The sequence below is a fragment of the Sminthopsis crassicaudata genome, chromosome 3 (assembly GCF_048593235.1).
Source record: "Sminthopsis crassicaudata isolate SCR6 chromosome 3, ASM4859323v1, whole genome shotgun sequence".
Taxonomy (NCBI): domain Eukaryota; kingdom Metazoa; phylum Chordata; class Mammalia; order Dasyuromorphia; family Dasyuridae; genus Sminthopsis; species Sminthopsis crassicaudata.
The window spans coordinates 166,604,894-166,631,837 of NC_133619.1; the positions used below are offsets into that span (position 1 = coordinate 166,604,894).

The following is a 26,944-nucleotide window of genomic DNA, read 5'->3' on the forward strand; positions in this document are numbered from 1 at the left end:
AACAGCTGAGCTGACCAGAATTAAATATGACTGGCATGAGCATCTCCTCAGATGAAGCTCTCTAAAGGAACTTACAGGAGAAGGAGATTACTTCAGCTATGGAAGTATCACCGGCATAAGAGGTCTTCTGAGGCCAAATTTTAAAAAGCCAAAGATCAAACTGATCTAGTTTAGAGAAATGTTACGTTTAGTTGGAATATAGAATTTTGAAAGGGATAAGTATGAAATAAAAGTGTATAGACATTTCTTTAGCCAGGGGCCTAGTAGAGTTATTGCTTTTAAATGCCAGCTTGAGGTGTTTGTCCATTATAGTTAATAAAATGGAGAACCAATGAAGATTTCAAGCAAGAGAGTGATATTGACAGACTGATGACTTAGAAAGATAATTTTGGCTGTTATATGGAAAATTTATTATATTGTATCTCATTATAAATAAAACCAGAAAGTAAAGTAACAAAAGGTAGCTAAATCAAAGAAACGTAGATTTTTTTTTCCAGAGAGGAATAATTTACACTTGTTTTGATCTCCTTCTGAAGACAATAAGAAACATTTCTTAATGAGACATAGTTATGAGTTAGAAGAGACCTTGAAGAGTATCCAGTTCAATTCCTTAATTTTACAGATAGGGAAACTAAGATAAAAAACAAAAATTTAAGTTGCTTAACAAAATTCACTCAAGTGATAAGTACGATTATGCAGACTCAAACCCAAGTCTTTCTGATTCTGAATAATTTTGATAATTGTCCTAGCAAATTTTCCATAGAATCCCGAATTTCTTCAACTTCAAGGTATTCTGTTTTTACCCCAATTTAGACTTCACCCACTTGGGAATTAATTATACTTATGGATGTTAAAATTCCATCCTCTTATACTTATTTTTCTTACTTTATTATTCTCATTATTTCTATTTTTTATCTTTATTGTAGATTATTAATCCTCTAATACTGTGACACTGGCACAGTATTTTTTTCCCCATAAACTCCATGCTTCAGTCAAATTTGAGAACTCTTTATCCTCAGAACATACTTAAGACCCTTTTACCTCCATACTTTTGCTCCAGCTTTTCCCCATATCATGAACTCCTTCTTCCCACTTTCTCTTTTACCATTTCTCTTTTAAAGCTAAGTTCAATTGCCAATTATTTCAAGGAGGTTTTCTAGATTTGCTTACCCATAATAATATATTTATTACCTTTCCAATAAAACTTCCTACTGCTTTTGAGGCAATCTTCTATTTTATATACCCATATATCCTGTTTTATACATTTACCTGTGTTAATGTCTGATTACACATTAGACTGTGAATGTCTTGGGAATAGAGAGCACACACACACACACACACACACACACACAAATATATATATATATATATATATATATATATACATGTATGTATGTGTGAGTACATATTTATATGAATATGTGTATATATGTAACCATATACACAGAGATATAGATATATGCCATATATAAAATCTTCATTTCCTAACATGCTATCATAACATATCATTGCATATTTTCACATGGTATGAATCAAAAACATTTTGTGTATCTGTGTGTATAATTTTAATGGCAGATTATAGATAGAATAACACTATACCTTTTAAATGGAGTTGTACAGCTCTCATTGGATTGTTTTTATTTTTATTTTTTTTTAATTTATTCCCTGAAAATTAATCCAGGGCTTAGACCTTAGCACTACTTTTTGATGTTCTAATACATATTAAAAGTGTTATATTTTTCAGAATCACAGTGAAGCACAATAATTAGGGCTTTGTGCAAATTTATGTTTCTATTTAATTAACTTTTATACTAGTCTTTTAAAATCTCCTTTAGAGAAACAGACTACATATAAAATTTTGATGCATAATGATCATGCTGTGGATATTTGTTTATTATAAAACTCTGCTAATAGTAGAAGTGAATCTAAATTAAGCTAAGGATCCTCCTAAGTAGATCTTATCCTCTTGATTCAAAACATGAAGAGAAAATGAGTTTGAATTAACTAAGCTACAAAATCTCAATATGGACAAGGACAAAAATTAGGAAGCAATTGAAATTAGCACTGATCTCAATATCTCAGTCTTGGTAATTGCATCAGTGACTTCCAATTAGAAATGAATTGGAAGCAGTGACTTTCTTAAATGGAAAGAGCAGCTCATGGACACATTTAAACAGAGATCCTAGTTTCTCCATTCCTGTGAGAAATAATTATATGTTCCAAAGGTGACAAATTCAGAGTGAGTATCAAGAAATCCTATTCAGAAAAGCATGTCATCATTAAACATTACAGATTTGAAATTTTGGGGTGAAATTATAGCAGAGTTAGGATATAAAGTGTTTCAAAGAAACTATACATAAGTACCTTACTGTTTTTGTATAGTAAGAAAAATACAATGAGATTTAAGATTTCACAATGATGGACTTTCATATAGTAGTTTCCTTAAATTCTCACACCTTTTTATTTTCTTCTGCTTCTTCTTTGTCAAAGCCATTGTGTCAATGCCAATTTCAGGAAAGTATTTTAGGCTCAGTAAGAAGTGATTTTTATAGTTTAAAAAATAGAAATATCTTGATTTTTGCTGCCCATCATGCTGTGTAGCTACCAGAGCTTCATGATAATGTTAAAAGAAATCTATTCTTTTTATCTCTTTTCTATTTCTTCAGCCCATCATTTTTCTACCTTAGACCCTTTAGGAGTTCATATCAATGTTACTGGCATGCCTATTCTGATATCTCCCTCCAAACCACTTTATTCTGTGCTTTATGAGTTATTTTTATCATATCTTTGCTTTCCATACAATCATTCCCTTTGATGCTTTCCTCTCTGTTTCATTTTTCAGCCTTAACTAGGTCTTCAGATTTGATTTAATTCAGTACAGATAGACCCAGATTTCCCCTTATCTCTTTTACTTGTAATATTTCTAAAGTCTAGTCACTTTGAACACTTTAAACTATTGTACTATTACAGGAAGCATTGGCTATATGAAAATTTTAACGGAATAGAACTTGTCAATGTTATACTTTTAGAATACTATGAAAACTTATTCTGTTAAAAATGAAGTTATCTGTATTTCTTTTATTTAAATATTGATCTTGTCAAGTTAACTTTACTCATTAGTAATGAGGTTTAAATGTAGCTCATAATATATGTAAAGTACCTTGAAAACTTCTAATTGCTACAAATGTAAGTTGGTGGTGGTGGTGGTAGTAGAGCTATTCTTTCTAATTAACCAAAGGTTGTGAAAAATTACTTTCCTAGACTGGTAACCATGAGCCAAATAAATTTCAAGGCATGATTCTTGAGAAAAAAGAAAATCTCTCATTTTCTTTGCCTAGTCTGATGATTTTTGGCACAGCTATAAATTGGAGGAAATCATCTAGCAATCCCTTTTCTACATATTAAGAAAAAAAGGAGGTTGTGGCCAGTGGTTGAGCTAAAATAACTTCCATGTTGATGTTGTTGCCCATATCATGCTGTGTAACTACCAAAGTTTCATGATAATGTTAAAAGAAATTATTTTATTATTTTTCTATTTCTTCAGCCTACTGTTCTTCTACATTAGACCATTAGGAGTTTACTTCCAGATGATGATCTGGCAATCATTAAAAAAATATTATGGAAGAGCAACACCCACAAAACTCTATGTTAATTAATTTGCTTTTAAAAATAAGATAAAAAATAAAATTCAGATTTGAAGGACATCCTAAAAAAATTATCTTTATGTGAATAGGTTCTATTACTACAATTGTCTTGAGAAATTACTTTTAAAAATGAAAGTGTAAGCATCACAGGAATCATAGAATAAAAATAACACATTCTCAAAAACCACAAAAGGGATTTAAGGAGGAAGAATGAGCTTGTGAATGAAGAATAAACATTTGAATATCATAGGTATCACTATGAAGAAACATTGGGGAATCTTCCTTCTAATTTTTTTTAATTCTATGATTTTGTTATTTCAGCAATAATAGGATGATTATTTAACTAAATTTGCTATTTGAAACTCAATTGTATTTCATAAATCTGTTATTTTTCATATTCCAGACAAACCTTGTGAAACTTCTATTGATGTATCAGGCCAACCCAAATCTTCTTAATTTTAATGAAGAAAAACCTTCAGGTGGGTTCATAGACATGCTTTGATCATCCAGTTGAGAATTTCTTATTCATTTATTTGGGAGGAGGTATTGGTATTGTTTGACTTACACTTCTAATTTTTTTTGAGACTGAAATTGTGATTTTATTGGTATAGGAAATTTTCTGGTAGAAAAAAACCTGATCTACCAAGGAAATCAGCAACAATTCAGCAATTGATAAGTTCCAGCAGCACGGAAATTAAATGACTTGTGCAAGGTCTATAACCAATATGTTCCATATAAAGAGATTGAATCTAGGTTTTCTTTATTTGAAGGCAGACTCAACATCCATTGCACCAGTAATTCTCACAATTTTTAGTATCAAGACTCTTTTATACTTATGAAAATAGTGTAGACCCCCTGAATCCTCAGAAAACATATTAAATTCCTTTTGGGGTGCCCAAGATCATGTTTTGAGAATCTCAGAATTATACTATCCTGCTTTGATAACTGTTCCAGATAGGAGAGGGGAAAAGCTTTATATTCATCTAATATATATGGCATTGTGCTAAGTGCTTAATACATATTGTTTCATTGTACCCTAACAACAACCTTGTAAGGAAAATAGACTTGCCTAAAGTCATTTAACTAGTAAGGATCTGAGGTCAGATTAGAACCTGACTCCTGGCCCAGCATTTTATTCATTGTGATACAAGTTTCCTCTATATAAGGATATATCTAGGTAAAAAGAACCCTTTTGAGCATAATTCATTAACAAACATTCACTGTTTCATTTTAAAGATTCATTTAAGTAATAGAGCATCAGAGAACAATTATATTTATGAACTCTGGTTACATACTATTACAGTGTACCTTCTGCTCTATGTCAATGCAATATTAATTTACAATGTCACCATTTCTGAACTGTTTCATTGACTGTTATGAAATGGATGTTTTTATTCTTATATGATAAATCACCAGATTACAACAATATATCTCCTTCAAAAAAGTGGAACAACCTTTTGTAACTCTTTCCCATCATTCTCCTGCCTCCATCTACATAAATTTATTTCAATAGTTAATAAAGATATGCTTGTTTAAACTTTCATTTAAATCATTTTTGACACTAAATTAGGGATGGTTTTGGATTGCTTACTAGTCTTTACCTCAGAAATTGAAATAAAAATGTTAAGTTCAAAATTAAGTGACAGTTTAATGTTACCAGATTGACATGAAAATCTCATTGACAGTGAATAATTTATCATCATCTTTGTACCTTTCTATACTCCCAGGAAACCCTAATCTTTTTTTTTTCCCAATTTTAAAACATTTTTATTTATTTTATTAATTTTATAACTGTAACATTTTTGACAGTACATATGCATAAGTAATTTTTTTACAACATTATCCCTTGTACTCCCTTCTGTTCCGAATTTTTCCCCTCCTTCCCTCCACTCCCTCCCCTAGATGGCAGGCATTCCCATACATATTAAATATGTTATAGTATATCCTAGATACAATATATATGTTCAGAACCAAATTTTGTTGTTGTTGTTGCAAAAGAAGAATTGTATTCAGAAGATAAAAATAATCTGGGAAGAAAAACAAAAAAATGCTCACAGTTTACACTCATTTTCCAGTGAGGAAATTCTAATCTAAGGTATAAAATCTTAACATACCTGAGCCATCTTTATGACCCTCACTTTTGGGACTTTAACTTTTTGATGGGTCTTTTGCTTCTCCCTTATTTATAATTTAGCTGGGATGAAGTTTTATCTTTCTAACCTACTTCACTTATTAACATCATTATTGCTTCTCCACTGAACTAAAACTAATTAATTATAGCTTCTAACTCTGCAATAATTGCCTGTGTGTACTAAAGACTAATTAGTTACCATCAAAATCTAACCTTTGGCTCATATCATCACACACTACAAAATACTTTAAAGTTTGGCTAGATTGATACATTTTTAAAAATGGGCTTTAAAATAGAATTATTACTAAATTAGCATACTTTGAGAACAGCAATAAATACCATTTCAAATATGTCTTCTCTTAGCCCCAAAATTTTACTTTATTCTTCCTTGAATTAATAGCTAACATTAAAAAGGAATTTTTTAAATAGTAGTGTTTGACAGTGTATTGGAGGATGTCAATAGAAACAATTCTGATTCTTGCCAAAATTCTATAGATGATTTTGCAGATTATATTGCACTAATTTCATTGACCCTTTAGTATCCTACTTGCTAAGATCCATAGTCACTCAAAAGAAACTGGCCTAAATATCAATGAGGGGGAAAAACAATCATAGAGCAAGAAAGATCATGTCACCAAGATTAAAACATGTAATTGGGCAACCCATTGAATTAACTCATCTATCTATTTATTTGTATATCTATATCTTTCTCTCTACTTATCTCACCATTTATCAGCAATCAGAATGAGTTTATAGATAGAATTGAATAAGAAAGAAAGACTGATCTGAATCATATTTGAAATATTACCCAGTGCTGTTAATCATCTCAATGAACCCCCTTGCCCCTAAACCTCACCTTGGGAAAAACAATATTTTCCTATATGACTGAAAATCATAGAATGACACTGTCCACTGTTTTCATGGAGCTATAAGTATCATCAATGTAGGCATATTAGTGGGTCTAAGGATACATATTGAAAGCCATCTATACTTGTTGATCTTAAATAACTTTTATACATGCTTTCTCAAAAGTCTATCAAGAAAGTTTTCTTTCTATATCATGTGAAAAGGGAATATCTAAACATGTTCATAGAGAGATAAGTTGGTAAGAAGTAGGAAAGAACAGAAAGTGAGAGAGAAAAAGAAAGAAAGAGAGAGAGAGAGAGAGAGAGAGAGAGAGAGAGAGAGAGAGAGAGAGAGAGAGAGAGAGAGAGAATGATCTATAGAGGATAAACCTCTAGGAGTGATAGAAAATGCTAGAATCAAGGGCTCAAATGAAGAATACAAGGAAATTTTACTTTCTGGGAGTAAAAATGATGGGAGTAGAGAAGTCATAAAAAATTACTGAATGGATCCACTACAATTTCATGCTATCTAACTACAACTTGGATCTAAAAACTGTAAGCAATTCTATTCATTTTAAAATGTATTTATCAATCATCCTACCAATGGAAACAGAACCAGTTCCAATTTTTCTCTTTTCTTCTCAATGACCTATCTCTACTTTTGATTCTAATTTCAGAGGACATGTTCCTCTTATTTATCAAGAAAGTTCACCATTTCTGCATTTGATTCTAGTTTTTCTTTTCTCCTCTGAAGTTTGGTTCCTCTGTGGATCATTCTCTTGGTCTATGTATTCTCTCTCTCTCTCTCTCTCTCTCTCTCTCTCTCTCTCTCTCTCTCTCTCTCTCTCTCTCTCTCTCTTTTAGATTCTAATTCCTACTAATATCTCCCTGTGAACATATTCTTGCTGTTATTCAATTGTTTTTGTTGTTTCCAACTCTTTATGACTTCATTTGGAGTTTTTAACAAAGATACAGAAGTGGTTACCATTTCCTTCTCCTAGTCATTTTACCAATAAAAATTGAAGTAAACAGGGGTTAAGTGATATGTGCAAGATCACACAGCTGCTATGTATTATAAGCTATATTTGAACTCAGAAAGTTGACTCTTCCTGACTCCATCATACTATCCACACTTAGCTGTTTATGAACTTGTCATGTGTTTTCTTTGCCATACAGTTCCTTAACCTTATCATCCTATCATTTACAACTGAAGTTTTAGGAAAATACATTTTGCCTCCACTTTTTCATAATACACATTCATTCTTATTTGGTATCTAAACATACACATATTGCAACTGTTCTCTCAAAGGTTACTTATTACTTCTTCCTCCTCTATACTATGTTATTTGGTAATCTCATCATATCCTATGGATTAACATATCAACTTTAGACCAATGCTTGTCAGATCTGTTTATTGAGCCCTAACATCTTTTTTTTCATCTCTAGCCTTATATCTTGAACTGTTATGTTGTTTTTTTAGTCATTTTTGAGTCATGTATAACTCTTCATGACCTCATTTTGGAGTTTTCTTGGCAAAGATATTGAGGGGTTTGATATTTCCTTCTCCATCTCACTTCATAGGTGAGGGAACTGAGGCAAACTGGATTAAGTGACTTGCCTAGAGTCACACAGCTACTAAGTGTCTAAAGCTAAGTTTAAATTCAGGAAAATGTTTTCCTGTCTCTAGGCCCATTACTCTATCCACTGCACTACTTAGCTGTGCCACTGGGATATGCCATAAACATCCTAAATTCAATATGTATCAAACTGAATAAGCTGTTTTTCTCTTCAAACCTTCCTCCCTTTATAACTTTTCTACTACTGTTGAGTACACCATTGTCTTCTCATGTAATATTCTTCTTGGTTCGGTTTCTTTGGGGTCTCTGGGACCAGCCTTCATTTCAGTCCAGTAATCACCACAAAAGTAGCCAGTGGTTAAAGTCCAAATCCTTTATTGTCTCCTTCAAAGTCCTGTATTCTTCACTTGGGGCTGGGCTAGTTTTCTGGAGGCCTTCTGGAGTCTTCGTTTCAGTGGAGAATTAAAGACGAAGAGCCTGCCACCAAGGTGGTGTGAGATGAAGGGAATGGATAGTCCAAGGGCTTGTGCTTCAGCCTCCAGCCTTCTGTCTTCTCTGGCCCCTGAACCTAGCTGAATTTGTCTGAGCTTAGATGCTCTCTCATCATAGGTGTGAATTTTGTAGAACTATATTAAGAACTAAGAACATGTACTGAACAGCCATTGTCTTTATCAATTCCACTGACTTAATACCTTGTAAGAATCCTTTGTTTCAAGTTCAGAGTTCTGGCCCATAACAACCCAGGCTCACAACCTAAGTGCCATTTTTCATTGCTCACTCTCTTTTATCCATTACTAATATGTTGGCAGGCCCTATTGGATCCAATCTCCATAGCATTATACATACATATATATATATATATATATATATATATATATATATATATATATATATATATATATATGTAATTCTTTCTTCTGACACTGTCATATTCTGGTACAGATTTTTATAACTACACTTTTTTTATTTCAATAGACTTCTTATTGATTTTCCTGATTGAATTATCTCTACACTGTAGTCAATCTTCTACTCAGCTTTCAGAATGACCTTCTTATAGTTACTCAGTAAACTCCAGTTATAATAATAATTATAATTATAATAATAATAATAGTTAACATTTATTCAGTGATAGCATTGTGCTAAGCACTTTACCATTATCTTATTTGATCTTTACAACAACCCTGTGAGGTGATAGCAATTATTATGTCCATTTTCTAGATGAAAATGAGGAAAAAAAGAGGTTACATGAATTGCCTAGGGTCATACAACTAAGGATTATCTGAAGCTGCATTTGAACTCATCTTGCTTCACTCTACTCTGCCATTTAATTGCCCCTATAATAGATCTCTATTCCCTCTAACATGAAACATAAAACCAATTTGGCTTTCCAATCTTCTACTCTGGCCTCTTCCTACTCTTTCAGTCTAATTATACTTCTTTCCCTTCTATGTTTTCTACTATCCAATGACACTGGACTCCTTGCTGTTCTTTGAACATAACATTTTTGTCTCCTGATTATATGCCTGGACTGCTATATCTCTTGTCTGGAACTTATGGTAACCATGGTTTCCTTCAAGTCTCAGTTAAAACTTCATCTTCTAAAATATGTCTCTATTTTCTTTATATTAGAGCCTTTCTTCTGAGATTATTTATAATTTATCCTTTTAATGTCTTGTTTATTTCTAGTTGTTTATCCATTTTTCTCTCATTAGATTGTGAGCTTCTTAAGAAAATAGATCACTTTTTTAAAACTTTTTTTTATATACCTAGCAGCTAAATGGCAAAGTATTTCAGGCCTGAAATAATAAAATCTCAGCTGACTTCATATCTAGTCTCAGGTACTTTTTAATTGTGTGACCCTGAGCAAGTTATTTAACCTTGCCTCAGTTTCCTGGTCTTTAAAAAGAACTGGAAAAGGAAATGTCTTTGCCAAAACAAACAAACAAAAAACAATCCAAAATCAATCATGAAGTGTTATGCCACAATTGCCTAATTGTTCTGCCTCAATTTCCCTAAATTGTTCTGCCTCAATCCCCTTAGTTTCCACCCTCCCCTCTGATATTAGAACTGATATAACTCAGGGCTAGTTACTCTAAGGTTATAAATTGTAAATATGTAAACTCAAGATAAGGGAGAGTTCAGATTTCCTGGTTCTTATCTCCTCCTAAGTCATCAAGAATTTATGGTCCTACCCCCCAACCTGTTAGAACCAGATTGATGATGATCCCTGCCTGGAGATTCCCACTCACCAGAGTTTGGACTCCACCTCTTGCCTATTTTTAGCTACTTGAGCTAAGAGCTATAAATATGTCATTGAGAATTCACATTTGAAGCTGTATGCTTTGAACATCAGCCCTAGGGGCATCATGAACCCAGCACAATCTCTCCCTCTCAGAAATCCAAATAAAATATTAAAAACTCTCTAATCTCTATCTTGCCTCAGTTTCTCCGGCATTACAGAAGATGAAGGCAGAACTAAAAGGCCTCAACAAAAACATGTTCAGCTCTTGACACAGAAGTTTAAAACTTAGTGAGATCTTATTAATGCTTGTTGACTTGTCAAATGCATTTTCTTTTCTGTTTTTTCTCCCCTTTTAACCAAGCTGAAACATTTGAGATTATTCACTACTACATTTTGCTTCTCCTCCAATGCCTTTCTTGATCTACTCTTTGCTGGTTCTCTTCTTTATGCCTCTTTTACTCCAACAAAACTGAACTTCTAATTGATTCCTGATTTTTCTCTACCTTTCTCCCCATCTCTTAATTCACTCAGTTTCATCTTCACTCAGGGAGAGGACTGTGTGGACTGAATGTAGATCACAACATAGTATTTTCACTTTTTTGTTGTTGTTTTCTTGTGTTTTGTTTCCTTTCTCATTTTTTTTTTCCTTTTTGGTTTGGTTTTTCTTGTGCAGCATGCTAATTGTGGAAACATGTATAGAAGAAATATACATATTTGACATATTGGATTGTGTATCATCTAGGGAGGAGGGTAAAAGGCAAAGGGAGAGAAAATATTTTGGAGTACAGGGTTTTGCAAGGGTGGAATACTGAAGATTATGCATGTGGTGATGGTGTTTGGTTTTTTTTTTACTTTCTTTTTTTAATCTTTTTTTTTAAATCAAAGCCTTTTTTTCAAAACATATGCATGAGATAACTATATAAATACATATATCCTTATATTGGATTTACATATATTTTTACCATGTTTAATATATATTGTATTTCTTGCCATCTTTGGGAGAGAGTGGGGGGGGAAGGGAAGGAAATTGGAACAACTTTTTGCAAGGGTGAGTGGTAAAAAATTATCCTTGCATATGTTTTGAAAATAAAAAGTTTCAATAAAAAAATATTCATGGATAATTTTCAACATTTCACCCTTGCAAAAACTTATGTTCCAAATTTTTTCCCCTTTTCCCCTAGAGAGCAAGTAATCCAATATGTGTTAAACATGTGTAATTCTTCTATAAATAATTCCAAAAATATTATACTGCATAAGAAAAATCAGATCAAAAAGTAAAAAAAAAAAAATGAGAAAGCAAACAAAATATGCTGTGTTTTGAAAATAAAAAGTTTTAATGATTTTTTTTTTAAATTCATCCAGGCTCTTTTCCATCCCTGGAAGAAACTTTCATTTCATCTTTTTTTCCTGAGTTTTCCTAGTTTCATATTCCATTATCCCTTATGTCTAAAGCTAATCTCAAAAGTTACCTATCTTTTTTGATCCCCTCAAATGGTGATTATTCCCCATGGATTAGGGTAGGTTTTTTTTTTTTTTTTTTTTTTTTTAGCACTTAAGTATTTATAATGTACTATTTTAAAAAAAAAAATTACAAATATTGGTATAGGCCACATCTGCTCATGAAACTGTATATTCTATAGAAATTTATAGGAAAAATGTGATATGCAAATTTTCTCTCTTCCCATAATAGGTGCTTAATGAGTTGAATTAGCCATTTTCTCTTCAAAATTTTAACATGTAGTTATTAGACATTTGTATTATCATGATTGCCAGGATATGCTTGTTACTTGTATATTAAATTTTTTCATTCTAAAGCGAGCAATAATAATAAAAACATGGAACAAAAACTGTTCTCTTGATGGCTGCTAAATTTGCCAGTCAAGTTTAAAAATGCACATAACTTCAATTTGCTGGTTTGCATTGATAGTGCTATACTTTGCTCATGGAAACTGAGGATGTTACATTCATTATATCTTTAGTTAGCATTTATTGTGCATTTTTCTTCTGTGCACCCTGTTATTGTTTTTTCATGCTAAAAAGTAATTTGATGCCTTCTGTACCTCCTATTTTTCTCCTGACAAAATCCATGCATATTTCAATGTCTGCTATTAATTTATCCTGGCATACATTTTCATTGACATTTTTAATCAAGTAGTATTCTGTATGTGTATACATTTATATTGATATTTGTGGATGATTTTTTAAAAATACAAAAATAAAATCATAGAAAAAAGTCAGCCCTTTTACTTTAAAAGCCAAGTTGAAAGTCTCATCTATAGGGTAGATGTTTCACTACTTGCCTTTTGATCAGGAAATGCTGCTACCATTCATTTGAGTCACATGAATCAATATGCAATTTATAAAGGAGAGATAGTTTCATAAAAATTAAATCACCTCAAATTTTTTCAAGCCTCACTTGAAACATTCAAAAATGATTTTCATATCAGTGATTCCTATCTTGTGAATATAGCATTTATCCTCCTGCTTTTCATTGTAATGAAATATATCATGGGTCAAGAACAAGATAGATTCTTTTTAACATTGACAATCATTCCATTTTGAAACTTTTTTCAGGAAGTAGATAGAACTTTATGTTTTATAAAACTTTACAACATAAATTCATCTAAATAATTATGTCAAGATTTTTAGATAGGATTTTCCCCCTTCTCTGATTTCATTATTTTTATCTTTTAGATATTGCAGCTTCTGAATTTATTAAAGAAATGTTACTAAAAGCAGAAACTGTCTGGGAGTTAAAAATGAAAGAGCCCTTATCTGTTTCTTCCTTATCTCAAGAGGAGCCATATGAAGAGATCATCCATGATCTACCAACACTTTCCAATAAACTGTAAGTACCTTCATTTTTAAAGGAAAATATTCAATTATAATATCCTTGATACTTGAAAAGTAAAAGAACTTAAAGCTTACCATTCTCAAAGCATCACAATTTAAAGGTGGAGTATTGTGTTTTAGGAAAAGAAAGGAGACCAATGTCAGTGGATGAAAGATACAAGGAGAGAAAAGTTATGATGGGCTTTGAAAATCAAATGATTTTATTTTTTATTTTAAAAGTATTATAATAGAAAACCATTTGAATTTATGAATGAAGTGGTGAGGGACTATATGTACCAGAGTGATTGGATAGTTGCAATGTAAGGAGAAAGAAGGGGGAACTTTTAGAAAATGGCTTTGAATTTTTCAGAGTATAGTTAATACAGGAGTGATAACTTAATAAAGAAAGAAGTAATAGCCTAGCATATTAGTGTCAGGAAAATATTCAGCTCACTCTTCTATAGCCTAAGAGGTAATACATTATTTGGGTTTTATTCATCTGGAGAATAACAGCTACTATCTCTTAAAAAAACTGTTATTAGGTGTCAACTCAGTGGAATGTCTTCAGCTTAATGCTCTAAAAACCAATCCTTAATATTTTGCTAATTAGCATGTTTATTACTAACTTAAATGTATATTTATTATACTTATGAAATTTGTCTAAGAGAAATGACCAAAACTTTGGACAATAGAATCAAAATACAAGAAGAATTCAACAGACTAGAAAAAATAAAGGGTACATAATATAAATAATATTTTGTAAATAAGTGTGAAGTAATAGGATCATAGATAAATAGATGAATGAGACCTTAAAGGCCATTTAATACAGTACCATTATTTAACAGATGATGAAAATTATGGAATTGGTTATATAGAGAACTCACAGTGACAGGATCTGACCTTGAGTTGTCTATCTCCCAAAGCAAGAATACTTTCCCCTCTGCCACTTTCAGCTGGTTTCAAATCATCTATACAGGATGGGAGTAAAATTGGAAAGGACCAATGAGATAGGCATTTTTAATTGTTTGTGGTAAAAGTTCAACACTATTTGGAACTGAACTTGTGTTCAGATATTTTGTCACCTTGAGCAAATCACTTAATTTGCTAATCCTCAATTTCTTCATCTTAAAAATACATGGTAAATCATTATCTACATTTATAAGTTCATTATGAAAAAATACTTTGTTAGCATTAGTGTGCTATACCTATATAAATAATTATTTTCTCTAATTTTACTTATTGGAATTTTATTTCTAACCTCATATATCAGTTTCCATTAATAATTCCATTAATAACAACACAATTTGACAATTAATTGGGGAAATGGGTGAAAGAAAAAAACTATATATAGCTAGGAAAGACAGTGGTATCAATGACTAGGGATGTCACAATTACTGTCACAAACAGTCTGAATAACTGAACAACAAGAAGTATGAGTAGGGGTGAACAAATAAACCAGAATAAGTACAATTGGTCAAAAAGAGAAATAAAAGAATTCTGAAACTGCAAAGTCACAAAAATCAATATGTACAAAATCCCTTCCTTTCTATAACTACCATTGTTGAATCATTTTCCAATCATGTCTGACACTTTGAGAAATCAATTGGGCTTTTCTTGGTGAAAACTAAGTAGTTTGCTATTTCCTTTCTCTGTTTATTTTACCAATGAGAAAACTGAGACAAACAGAGTCAAGAGTTGCCCATAGCCACACATCTAGCTGAGGCCAGATTTAAACTCAGGAAGATGAGAATTCCTGTTGCCATGCTCAGCTCATTACCCTCTGTGTCATCTACTATTCCTATATGCTTTATTTCTCCTTTCCATATTTTGTGGTCTTGAAATGTTCTATTTCTCCTGAGCTTATATGCTAAGGAGGTATCTTCAGGATTCTGTAATTCCATCAGTTTTATTAGCACTAAAACTTGGTTCTTATACAATCAGGCCTTTACCTACTTTCATGATTTTATTTCCCAGTGCCTGTCTTAAAAACCCAATGCCCCTTTCCCCCCTACTTTTGTCCTCTTCTTTATCTGCTTTTTTAATATATCTTTTTATTTACTTTTTTTATTTTATTTTATTATGATAGCTTTTTTATTTACAAGATATGTGCATGGGCAATTTTTCAGCATTGACAACTGCAAAACCTTTTGTTCCAATTTTTCCCCTCCTTCCTCCCATTCCCTCCCCCAGATGGCAGGTTGACCATTACATGCTAAATATGTTAAAGTATAAGTTAAATACAATATATGTATACGTGTCCCTTCAGTTATTTTGCTGTGCAAAAAGAATCGGATTTTGAAATAATGTGCAATTAACCTGTGAAGGAAATAAAAAATGCAGGTGACAAAAATAGAGGGATTGTGAATTCTATGTAGTGGTTCATAATCATCTCCCAGAGTTTTTTTGCTGGTTGTAGCTGGTTCAGTTCATTATTATTCTATTGGAATTGATTTGGTTCATTTCATTGTTGAATAGGGCCACGTCCATCAGAATTGTTGATCATATAGTATTGTTGTTGAAGTATATAATGGTCTCCTGATCCTGCTTATTTCACTCAGCATCAGTTCATGTAAATCTCTGCAGGCCTTTTTGAAATCATCCTGCTGGTCATTTCTTACAGAACAATAATATCTCATAATATTTATATACTGCAATTTATTCAGCCATTCTCCAGTTGATGGACATCCACTCAGTTTCCAATTTCTGGCCACTACAAAGAGGGCTGCCACAAACATTCTTGCACATACAGGTCTCTTTCCCTTCTTTAAAATCTCTTTGGGATATAAGCCCAGTAGTATGATCAAAAGGTATGCAAAGTTTGATAACTTTCTGAGCATAGTTTCAAATCATTCTCCAGAATAGCTGGATGTATTCACAATTCTACCAACAAAGTATCAGTGTCGCAGTTTTCCCACATCCCCTCCAACATTCCACATTATCTTTCCCTGTCATACTAGCCAATCTGACAGGTGTGTAGTGATATCTCAGAATTGTCTTAATTTGCATTTCTCTGATTAATAATGATTTGGAGCATCTTTTCATATGGCTAGAAATAGCTTCAATTTCTTCATATGAGAATTGTCTGTTCATATCCTTTGACCATTTATCAATTGGAGAATGGCTTGATTTCTTATAAATTAGAGTCAGTTCTACATATATTTTGGAAATGAGGCCTTTATCAGAACCTCTGACTATAAAAATGTTTTCCCAGTTTATTTCTTCCCTTCTAATCTTGTCTGTATTAGTTTTGTTTGTACAAAAACTTTTCAATTGGATATAATCAAAATTTTCTATTCTGTGATCAATAATGATCTTTAGTTCTTCTTTCATGATAAATTCCTTCCCCTTCCATAAGTCTGAGAGGTAAACTATCCTATGTTCTTCTAATTTATTTATAATCTCATTTTTTATGCCTAGGTCATGAACCCATTTTGAGCTCATTTTGGTGTACGTTGTTAAATGTGCATCAATGCCTAGTTTCTGCCACACGAATTTCCAATTTTCCCAGCAGTTTTTGTCAAAAAGTGAGTTCTTATCCCAAAACCTGCGGTCTGTGGATTTGTCAAACACTAGATTATTAAAGTTATTGACTATTTTGTCCTTTGAACCTAACCTATTCCACTGATCAACTAGTCTATTTCTTAGCCAATGCCAAATGGTTTTGGTAACCACCATTTTATAATATAATATTAGATCTGGTACAGCTAGGCCAACTTCATTTTTTTTTTCATTAGTTCTCTTGAAATTCTTGACCTTTTGTTTTTCCATATGAACTTTATTGTTATTTTTTCTAGATCATTAAATAGTTTTTGGGAGTCTGATTGGTATAGCACTAAATAAATAGATTACTTTAGGCAGTATTGTCATCTTTATTGTATTTGCTCACCCCATCCAAAAGCATTTAATATTTTTCCAATTGGTTAGATCTGACTTTATTTGTGTGGAAAATGTTTTGTAATTTTTCTCATATATTTCCTGATTTTCCCTTAACATATAGATTCCTAACTATTTTATGCTATCAGTATTTACCTTAAATGGAATTTCTCTTTGTAACTTTGCTGAATTTTGTTAGTGATATATAAGAATGCTGATGAGTTATGTTATAGCTTTTTTATTTACAAGATATACACATGGGTAATTTTTCAGTATTTAAGGTTGCAAAACCTTTTGTTCCAATTTTCCCCTCTTTTTCCCCACCCCCTTCTCCAGATGACAGGATGTCCATATAATTATTTTGCTGCACAAAAAGAATTGGACTTTGAAATAGTATACAATTTTTTCTGCTTTCTAAGGAAAAAAAAAGTCTGAATATAAATTCTGGATTGACTATGTGAAATATATGGGATTTTAGTCCAGTCATTCCAGTTGAATTAAACTTTTCATGACTTTATTTTGGACTTTCCTGATAAAGATACTTTCAAATTATTTTAAAATAATTAAATTTAAATATAAAATAATGTAAAATTTCATTTTTTTCAGTTATGGTGCTAGGTTTCTTTTATTATTTAAAATATGAAAGTACAAACTGTATTCACTATTTTTGATGTCAATGCTTTACTCATTTACAAATTCAAAATAATTGTGTGAGTATGATGAGATAGTGTCATTATAATGTAAACATGAACTTTGATTTATTTTTCACATAGGAAATTTAAAAATGAACATGAAATAAGCAAATTCTCCTCCTGTAGAAGGCAGGCAGTCCCATATATGTTAAATATGTTATAGTATATCCTAGATATAATATATATGGGCAGAACCAATTTTTTGTCACACAGGAAGAATTGAATTCAGAAGGTAAAAATAACCTGGGAAGAAAAACAAATGTGCAAAGAGTTTACACTCATTTCCCAGTGTTCCTTTTCTGGATGTAGCGGATTCAGTCCAGCATTGGTCAATTGGAACTGAATCAGATCTTCTCTTTGTTGAAGATATCCAATTCCATCAGAATACATCCTCATACAGTATTGTTGTTGAAGTGTATAATGATCTCCTGGTTCTGCTCATTTCACTCAGCATCAGTTCATGTAAGTCTCTCCAAGCTTCTCTGTATTCATCCTGCTGGCCATTTCTTACAGAACAATAATATTCCATAACATTCATATACCATAATTTACCCAACTATTCTCCAGTTGATGGGAATCCATTCATTTTAAAATTTCTAGCCACTACAAAAAGGGCAGCCACAAACATATTGGCACAGCTCCCTTTCCCTTCTTTGGTATTTCTTTGGGATATAAGCCCAGTAGTACCACTGCTGCATCAAAGGGTATGCACAGTTTGGTAACTTTTGGGGCATAATTCCAGATTGCTCTCCAGAATGGTTGGATTGTTTCACAACTCCACCAATAATGCATCAGTGTCCCAGTTTTCCCACATCCCTTCCAACATTCATCACTATTTTTTTCTGTCATCTTAGCCAATCTGACTGGTGTGTAGTGGTATCTCAGAGTTATCTTAATTTGCATTTCTCTGATCAATAGTGACTTGGAACACTTTCATAATGACTGGAAATAGTTTCAATTTCATCATCTGAAAATTGTCTGTTCATATCCTTTGACCAATTATCAATTGGAGAATGGCTTGATTTCTTATAAATTAGAGCCAGTTCTCTATATATTTTGGAAATGAGGCCTTTATCAGAACCTTTAACTGTAAAAATGTTTTTCCCAGTTTGTTACTTCTCTTCTAATCTTGTTTGCATTAGTTTTGTTTGAAAAAAAGTTTTTTAATTTGATGCAATCAAAATTTTCTATTTTGTGATCACTAATGATCTCTAGTTCTTCTTTGGTCACAAATTCCTTCCTCTTCCATAAGTCTGAGAAGTAGACTATCCTATGTTCCTCTATTTATGATCTCATTCTTTATACCTAAATCATGGACCCATTTGGATTTATATTGGTGTATGGTATTAAGTGTGGGTCAAAGACTGGTTTTTGCCATGCTAATTTCCAATTTTCCCAGCAGTTTTTGTCAGTGAATTTTTAGCCCCAAAGTTGGGGGGTTTGGGTTTGTTATACACTAGACTGCTATAGTTATTGACTATTTTGTCCTGTGAACCTAGCCTATTCCGCTGATCAACTAGACTATTTCTTAGCCAATACCAAATAGTTTTGGTGACTGCTGCTTTATAATATAGTTTTAGATCATGTACAGATAGGCCACTTTCATTTGATTTTTTTTCATTAATTCCCTTGAAATTTTTGCCCTTTTGTTCTTCCATATGAATTTTGTTGTTATTTTTTCTAGGCCATTAAAATAGTTTCTTGGGAGTCTGATTGGTGTAGCACATCCTTATTATATTGGCTCGGCCTATCCAAGAGCACTGAATGTCTTTCCAATTTTTTAAATCTGACTTTATTTTTGTGGCAAGTGTTTTGTAATTTTGCTCATATAATTCTTGACTTTCCTTTGGTAGATGGATTCCCAAATATTTTATGCTATCAACAGTTATTTTGAATGGAATTTCTCTTCGTATCTCTTGCTATTGGATTTTGTTGGTGATGTATAAAAATGCTGAGGATTAATGTAGATTTATTTTGTATCCTGCAACTTTGGTAAAGTTATGAATTATTTCTAATAGCTTTTTAGTGGAATCTCTGGGGTTCTCTAAATATAATATCATATGATCTGCAAAGAGTAATAGTTTGGTTTCCTCATTACCTACTCTAATTCCTTTAATCATTTTTTCAACTCTTATTGCTGAAGCTAGTGATTCTAATGCAATATTGAATAGTAATGGTGATACTGGGCAACCTTGTTTCCCTCCTTATCTTACTAGGAAAGGTTCCAATTTATCCCCATTACATATGATACTTACTGATGGTTTTAAATATATGCTTCTGATTATTTTAAGGTATAGTACATTTATTCCTATACTCTCAAGTGCTTTTAATAGGAATGGATGTTGGATTTTGTCAAATGCTTTTTCTGCATCTATTGAGATGATCATATGTTTTTTGTTAATTTGGTTATTGATATGATTAATTATGCTAATGGTTTTCCTAATAATGAGCCATCCCTGCATTCCTGGTATAAATCCCACTTGGTCTTAGTGTATTATTCTGGGGTTGATTTTCTGTAATCTTTTTGGTAATATTTTATTTAAGATTTTTGCATCAATATTCATTAGGGAAATTGGTCTATAATTTTCTTTCTCTGGTTTCAACTTACCTGGTTTAGGTATCAGCACCATGTTGATGTCATAAAAGGAGTACTCCTTCAATCCCTATTTTTTCGAATAGTTTATATAGCATTAGAGTTAATTGTTCTTTAAATGTTTGGTAGAATTCACATGTAAATCCATCTGGTCCTGGGGATTTTCTCTTAGGGAGTTGGTTAATAGCTTGTTCTATTTCTTTTTCTGAAATGGAACTATTTAGACAATTTACTTCTTCCTCTGTTAATCTGGGCAAACTATATCTTTGAAGGTATTCTTCTATTTCATTTAAATTATCGAATTTATCAGCATAAAGATGGGCAAAATAACTCCTAATTATTATCCTGATTTCCTCTTCATTAGTGGTGAGTTTTCCCTTTTCATTTTTACGACTAACAATTTGATTTTACTCTTTCCTTTTTTTAATCAAATTTACTAAGGGTTTGTCTATTTTGTTGATTTTTCATAGAACCAACTCTTAGTTGTATTAATTCAATAGTTGTTTTTTTTTTTTTACTTTCAATTTTATTAATCACTCCTTTTATTTTTAGAATTTCAAGTTTTGTGTTTGTCTGGGGGTTTTTAATTTGTTCCTTTTCTAGTATTTTTAGTTGTAAGCCCAATTCATTGACCTTCTCTTTCTCTATTTTATGCAAGTAGACCTCTAGAGATATAAAATTTCCCCTCATTTCTCCTTTGGCTGTATCCCACATATTTTGGTATGATGTCTCATTATTGTTATTTTCTTGGGTGAAGTTATTATGTCTATGATTTGTTGTTTCACCCAATCATTCTTTAGTATGAGATTATTTAGTTTCCAATTATTTTGGTCTATTTTCCCCTGACCTTTTATTCAATGTAATTTTCATTGCATTGTGGTATGAAAAAGATGCATTCACTATTTCTGCCTTACTGCATTTGAGTTTGAGGTTTTTATGTCCCAATATATGGTCAATTTTTTTATAGGTTACATAAACTGCTGAGAAGAAAGTGTACTCCTTTCTGTCTCCATTTAGTTTTCACCAAAGATCTATCATATCAAATTTTTCTAGTATTCTATTTACTTCTTTGACTTCTTTCTTATTTATTTTGTGGTTTTATTTATCTAATTCCGAGAGTGCAAGGTTGAGATCTCCCACTAGTTTTGCTGTCTATTTCTTCTTGCAGCTCTCTTAATTTCTCTTTTCAGAATTTAGATGCAGCACCACTTGGTGCATATATGTTTAATATTGATACTACTTCATTATCTATACTACCCTTTAGCAAGATATAGTGCCCTTCCTTATATCTTTTAATTAGATCAATTTTTGTTTTGCTTGATCTGAGATGAGGATGGCTACCCCTGCTTTTTTTGGCTTCACCTGAAGCATAATAGATTCTTCTGCAACCATTTACCTTTATTCTGCATGTATTGCCCTGCTTCAGGTGTGTTTCCTGTAAACAACATATTGTAGGATTCTGGCTTTTAATCCAGTCTGCTATGGGGGAGTTTATCCCATTCACATTTATGGTTAAAATTACTAATTCTATATTACTTGCCATCATGTTAACCGCTGATTATGCTTTTTCACCTTTCCTTCCCCCTTATCTCTCTCCCCACTATTAAACTTGTGAATACCACTTGCTTCTCATAGCCCTCCTTTTTTAGTATCCCTCCCCCACCTTAGAGTTCTTCCCCCTCTTTTACCCCTTTTCCTCAGAATTTCTGTATTCCCTTCTGCTTAGTTTACTCCTTTCCTTTTCACTTTTCCCCTCCCATTTTTCACTAAACTGGAAGGAGTTTCACCATAAATCGAATATGTCTGTAGCTTTCTCTTTAAGTCAATTCTCTTGACAATATGATACACATTATGTTCATCCCCCTCCATTCTTTCTCTCAGATATAACAGGTTATCTTTGCCTCTTTGTAAGATGTAGTACCACCACTTTACCCTTTTTTCTGATAAAATCTCCTTTGCACCTCGTTTCTAGAACAAATTATAGATGTGATCTTTATATATCTTCATGACAGAAATATATATCTCAAGATTTTTTTTTACCTTTTTAGAAATCTTTTTATTAGAAATAATTCAGAATTTTAGCAAAGTTGCTGGATACAAAATAAATCCACATAAATCCTCAGCATTTTTATATATCACCAACAAAATGCAACAGCAAGAGATACAAAGAGAAATTCCATTCAAAATAATTGTTGATAGCATAAAATATTTGGGAATCCATCTACCAAAGAAAAGTCAGGAATTATATGAGCAAAATTACAAAACACTTGCCACAAAAATAAAGTCAGATTGAAATAATTGGAAAGACATTCAGAGCTCATGGATAGACCAAGCAAATATAATAAAGATGACAATACTCCCCAAACTAATCTACTTATTTAGTGCTATACCAATCAGACTCCCAAGAAACTATTTTAATGACCTAGAAATAATAACAAAATTCATATGGAAGAATAAAAGGTTGAGAATTTCAAGGGAATTAATGAAAAAAAGTCAGATGAAGATGGTCTAGGTGTACCTGATCTAAAGCTATATTATAAAGCAGCGGTCACCAAAATCATTTGGTATTGGCTAAGAAATAGACTAGTTGATCAGTGGAACAGATTTGGTACACAGGACAAAATAGGGTACAACTATAGCAATCTAGTGTTTGACAAACCCAAAGATATCAACATTTGGGATAAGAATTCATTAATTGAAAAAAACTGTTGGGAAAACTGGAAATTAGTATGGCAGAAATTAGATATGGACCCACACTTAACACCATATACCAAGATAAAATCAAAATGGGTCCATGATTTAGGCATAAAGAATGACATCATAAATAGATTATAGGAACATAGGATAGTCTACCTCTCAGACCTGTAGAGGAGGAAGGAATTTATGACCAAAGGAGAACTAGAGATCATTATTGATCACAAAATAGAAGATTTTGATTACATCAGATTAAAAAGCTTTTGTACAAACAAAACTAATGCAAACAAGATTAGAAGGGGAGTAACAAATTGGGAAAATATTTTTACAGTTAAAGGTTCTGATAAAGGCCTCATTTCCAAAATATATAGAGAACTGACCCTAATTTATAAGAAATCAAACCATTCTCCAATTGATAAATGGTCAAAGGATATGAACAGAGAGTTTTCAGATAATGAAATTAAACCTATATTCTCTCATATAAAAGAGTGTTCCAAATCACTACTGATCAGAGAAATGCAAATTAAGACAACTCTGAGATACTGCTACACAGCTCTCAAATTGCCTAAGATGATAGGAACAAATAATGATGAATGTTGGAGGGGATGTGGGAAAACTGGGACACTGATGCATTGTTGGTGGAGTTGTGAAAGAATCTGGCCATTCCAGAGAGCAATTTGGAACTATGCCCAAAAAGTTATCAAACTGTGCATACCCTTTGATCCAACAGTGCTACTACTGGGCTTGTATCCCAAATAAATACTAAAGTTGAGAAAGGGACCTGTATGTGCCAAAATGTTTGTGGCAGCTCTTTTTGTAGTGGCTAGAAATTGGAAAATGAATGGATTCCCATCAATTGGAGAATAGTTGGGTAAATTATGGTATATGAATGTTATGTAATATTATTGCTCTGTAAGAAATGACCAGCAGGATGAATACAGAGAGCTTTGGAGAGACTTACATGAACTGATGCTGTGTGAAATGAGCAGAACCAGGAGATCATTATACACTTCAACAACAATACTGTATAAAGATATATTCTGATGGAAGTGGATATCTTCAACATAAAGAAGATCCAACTCATTTCCAGTTGATCAATGATGGACAGAAACAACTACACCCAGAGAAGGAACACTGGGAACTAAATGTAAACTGTTAGCACTACTGTCTTTCTACCCAGGTTACTTATACCTTTGGAATCCAATTCTTAATGTGCAACAAGAAAATTGGATTTACAGACATATATTGTATCTAGGTTATACTTTAACACATTTAATATGTATAGGATTGACTGTCACCTAGGGGAGAGAGTAGAAGGAGAAAGAGGAAAATTTGGAAAAATGAATACAAGGGATAATGCTATTAAAAAACAATTACTCATGTATATGAACTGTCAAAAAATTTTATAAGTATAAAATTAATTTTAAAAAATAATGTAAACTTCTTGAAGATATGGGAAAAAAATAGAAATCTCTTGAGTTCTGTATTTGGAGATCAAACTTTTTGTTTAGATCCAGTTTTTTTCATTAAGAATAGATGGAATTCATTAATTTCATTGTATGTCCATCTTTTTCTCTGGAAAAAGATGCTCATTTTTGCTGAGTAAGTTATTCTTGGCAGCATATCAAGTTCTTTAGCCTTTCTGAATATCATATTCCAGGCCCTTCATTCCTTTAATGTGGACGCTGCTAGATCCTGGGTTATCCTTATTGTGGCTCCTCCATATTTGAATTGCTTTTTTCTAACAGCTTGCAGTAGTTTTTCCTTTTCTTGATGGTTCTTGAATTTGGCCACTATATTTCTTGGCATGTTGATTTTAGGGTCCCTTTCAGTAGGTGATTAATGAATTCTTTCAATTTCTATTTTACCCTTTGTTTCTAAAACATCTGAGCAGTTTTCTTTGATAATTTATTGGAAAATGGTGTCCAGGCTCTTTTTTTCATCATATTTTTCAGGGAGTCCAATTATTCTCAGGGAGATCTATTTTCCAGGTCTGTTGTCTTCCCAAGAAGGTACTTGACATTTTTTTTCCATTGTTTCATTTTTTTTGGTTTTGCTTGACTGATTCTTGATGTCTCCTCAAGTGATTCAATTCTAGTTGTTCAATTCTGATTTTCAATGATGTATTTTCATCATGCACTTTTTTACAATATATATATATGTACATATATATATATTTTTTTCTAATTATCTAAGTGAATTTTTAAGTAAGTTGCTTTGTTCTATGGAATTTTTTTTCCATTTGGCGAATTTTATTTTTTAGAGAGTTATTTTCTTTTTCCAACTCACTATTTCTGTTTTCCTTGGAGTTGTTTACTTCAACTCACTTATTTTGTTTTTCAAGGATTTCATTTCTTTATCCACTCTATGTTTAAATGAGTGCGATGACTTCTCCAGACTCTCTTGCCAAGTTTCCCTTTCCTTTTCCCATTTTTCTTCTAGCTATCTTGTGAGAGCCTTTTTTTATTTCTATTATGATATTTTTGTGTATTGAGGAGCAGATCATATTCCCCTTTGGGGATTCTTCTGGAGACAATCTATTTTTAGTCTCCTCAGAGTTTAAAGTCTGCTTTCTGTCCATATAGAAGTAATCAATGGTTAGAGTTCTTTTAATTTTTTTTTGTTCATTTTGTCAGAGCAGAATCAAAGAAAACAAATTAACAAGAAAAACAAATGGTCTGCTTTTTCGTGGGGGGGCTGGATGGTATTATCAGGCTTCCTCTATAGACTGTAGGGGGGGTGCAGCAGCGAGGCACTAGCAAGACAGCAATGGCTATGCTGCGTCTGTGCTCTGAGATTCTGAAGCTCTAAGAATGCACTGAGTCACTTCAGGTTCCAAGACACACTAGCTTTTCGGGGTTATAGTCTCTAACTCCTGTGTTTACAGCTTCTCTGCTGATCCTGGCTTGCTACCAAGACAGAATATCCACACTGTGGTAAAGTCATTCGTTAGAAATAGCAGAGATCACACCCCTCCCCCTCAGGTTTGCACAGTATGAGCTCCCTACCTTGCTCTCACTGCTTGCCCTCAGTCTGTGCCTTATCTGTTTGTCCCTGCCCCTGAGCAAAAACAGACCTTTTTCTGGTGAATTTCAAGGACATCTTCTGTTGGTAATTATTTGTGTTTTTTTTTTCCAGTCAAGCACTAATTCCGAGGCTTGTCATGAAATAAATTCTGAGAGAAAATGCAAAGCTTAAGCAGATGTGTGCCTCCTCTCTGCCATCTTGGCCAGAAGTCCCTGCTTTTAATTCTTACAAATAAAAAATACAGGGCAGAGCCAAGATGACAGAGAAGGCACATGCAATTTTCGAAGTCCTCTCATACCCCCATGTCCAATTATTAAATTCAGCCTCAAAAATAGCTCTTCATTGGTAAAATTCAAGAAAATTGGAAGTGCAACAATTTACCAGCCAAATATAATCTGGAAGATCACCAGAAAAGGTTTGACCTGAGCAGCAGGAACAGACCAATGCAAACAGGAATGGAACTAGAGGTCAGCATATTGAGCACACTGGGCAGGTGGTTTGAAAATTTACAGAGACTACTCTGCCATAGGCTGACTGTTCTGCCTTGATTACAAAGCAGTAGACCAGCAGAGAAATTAAAACCAAAGGTAGAGGATACTCTAAAAAACTCCAGAACCTAACAAGATCTGGCTATATACACCCAAACCCAGAAGTGACTCAGCACAGACCACCAGCTGTGCAGCTCCATTCTGCAGCACTGGCCAAGGCAGCCACTAATCTGCACAGTGCGGAGCTCAGTCTGGGACAATAGAACTTTTGCAGCATGATTGTGCTTCTCTGGACAGAGACACTTC

At 32.7% G+C, this 26,944-nt stretch overlaps 1 protein-coding gene across 9 annotated transcripts in view; it reads left to right on the forward strand.

The window, feature by feature from the left end:
- MYO16 (myosin XVI) overlaps nucleotides 1–26,944 on the forward strand; it is an 899,069-nt gene that overhangs the window by 408,991 nt on the left and 463,134 nt on the right. For all 9 annotated transcript variants that reach the window (XM_074299517.1, XM_074299521.1, XM_074299522.1 and 6 more), the window contains 2 exons: nucleotides 4,048–4,123; nucleotides 13,134–13,287. In XM_074299517.1, coding sequence (XP_074155618.1) covers nucleotides 4,048–4,123; nucleotides 13,134–13,287 — 230 coding nt within the window. The remainder of the gene's footprint in view (nucleotides 1–4,047; nucleotides 4,124–13,133; nucleotides 13,288–26,944) is intronic.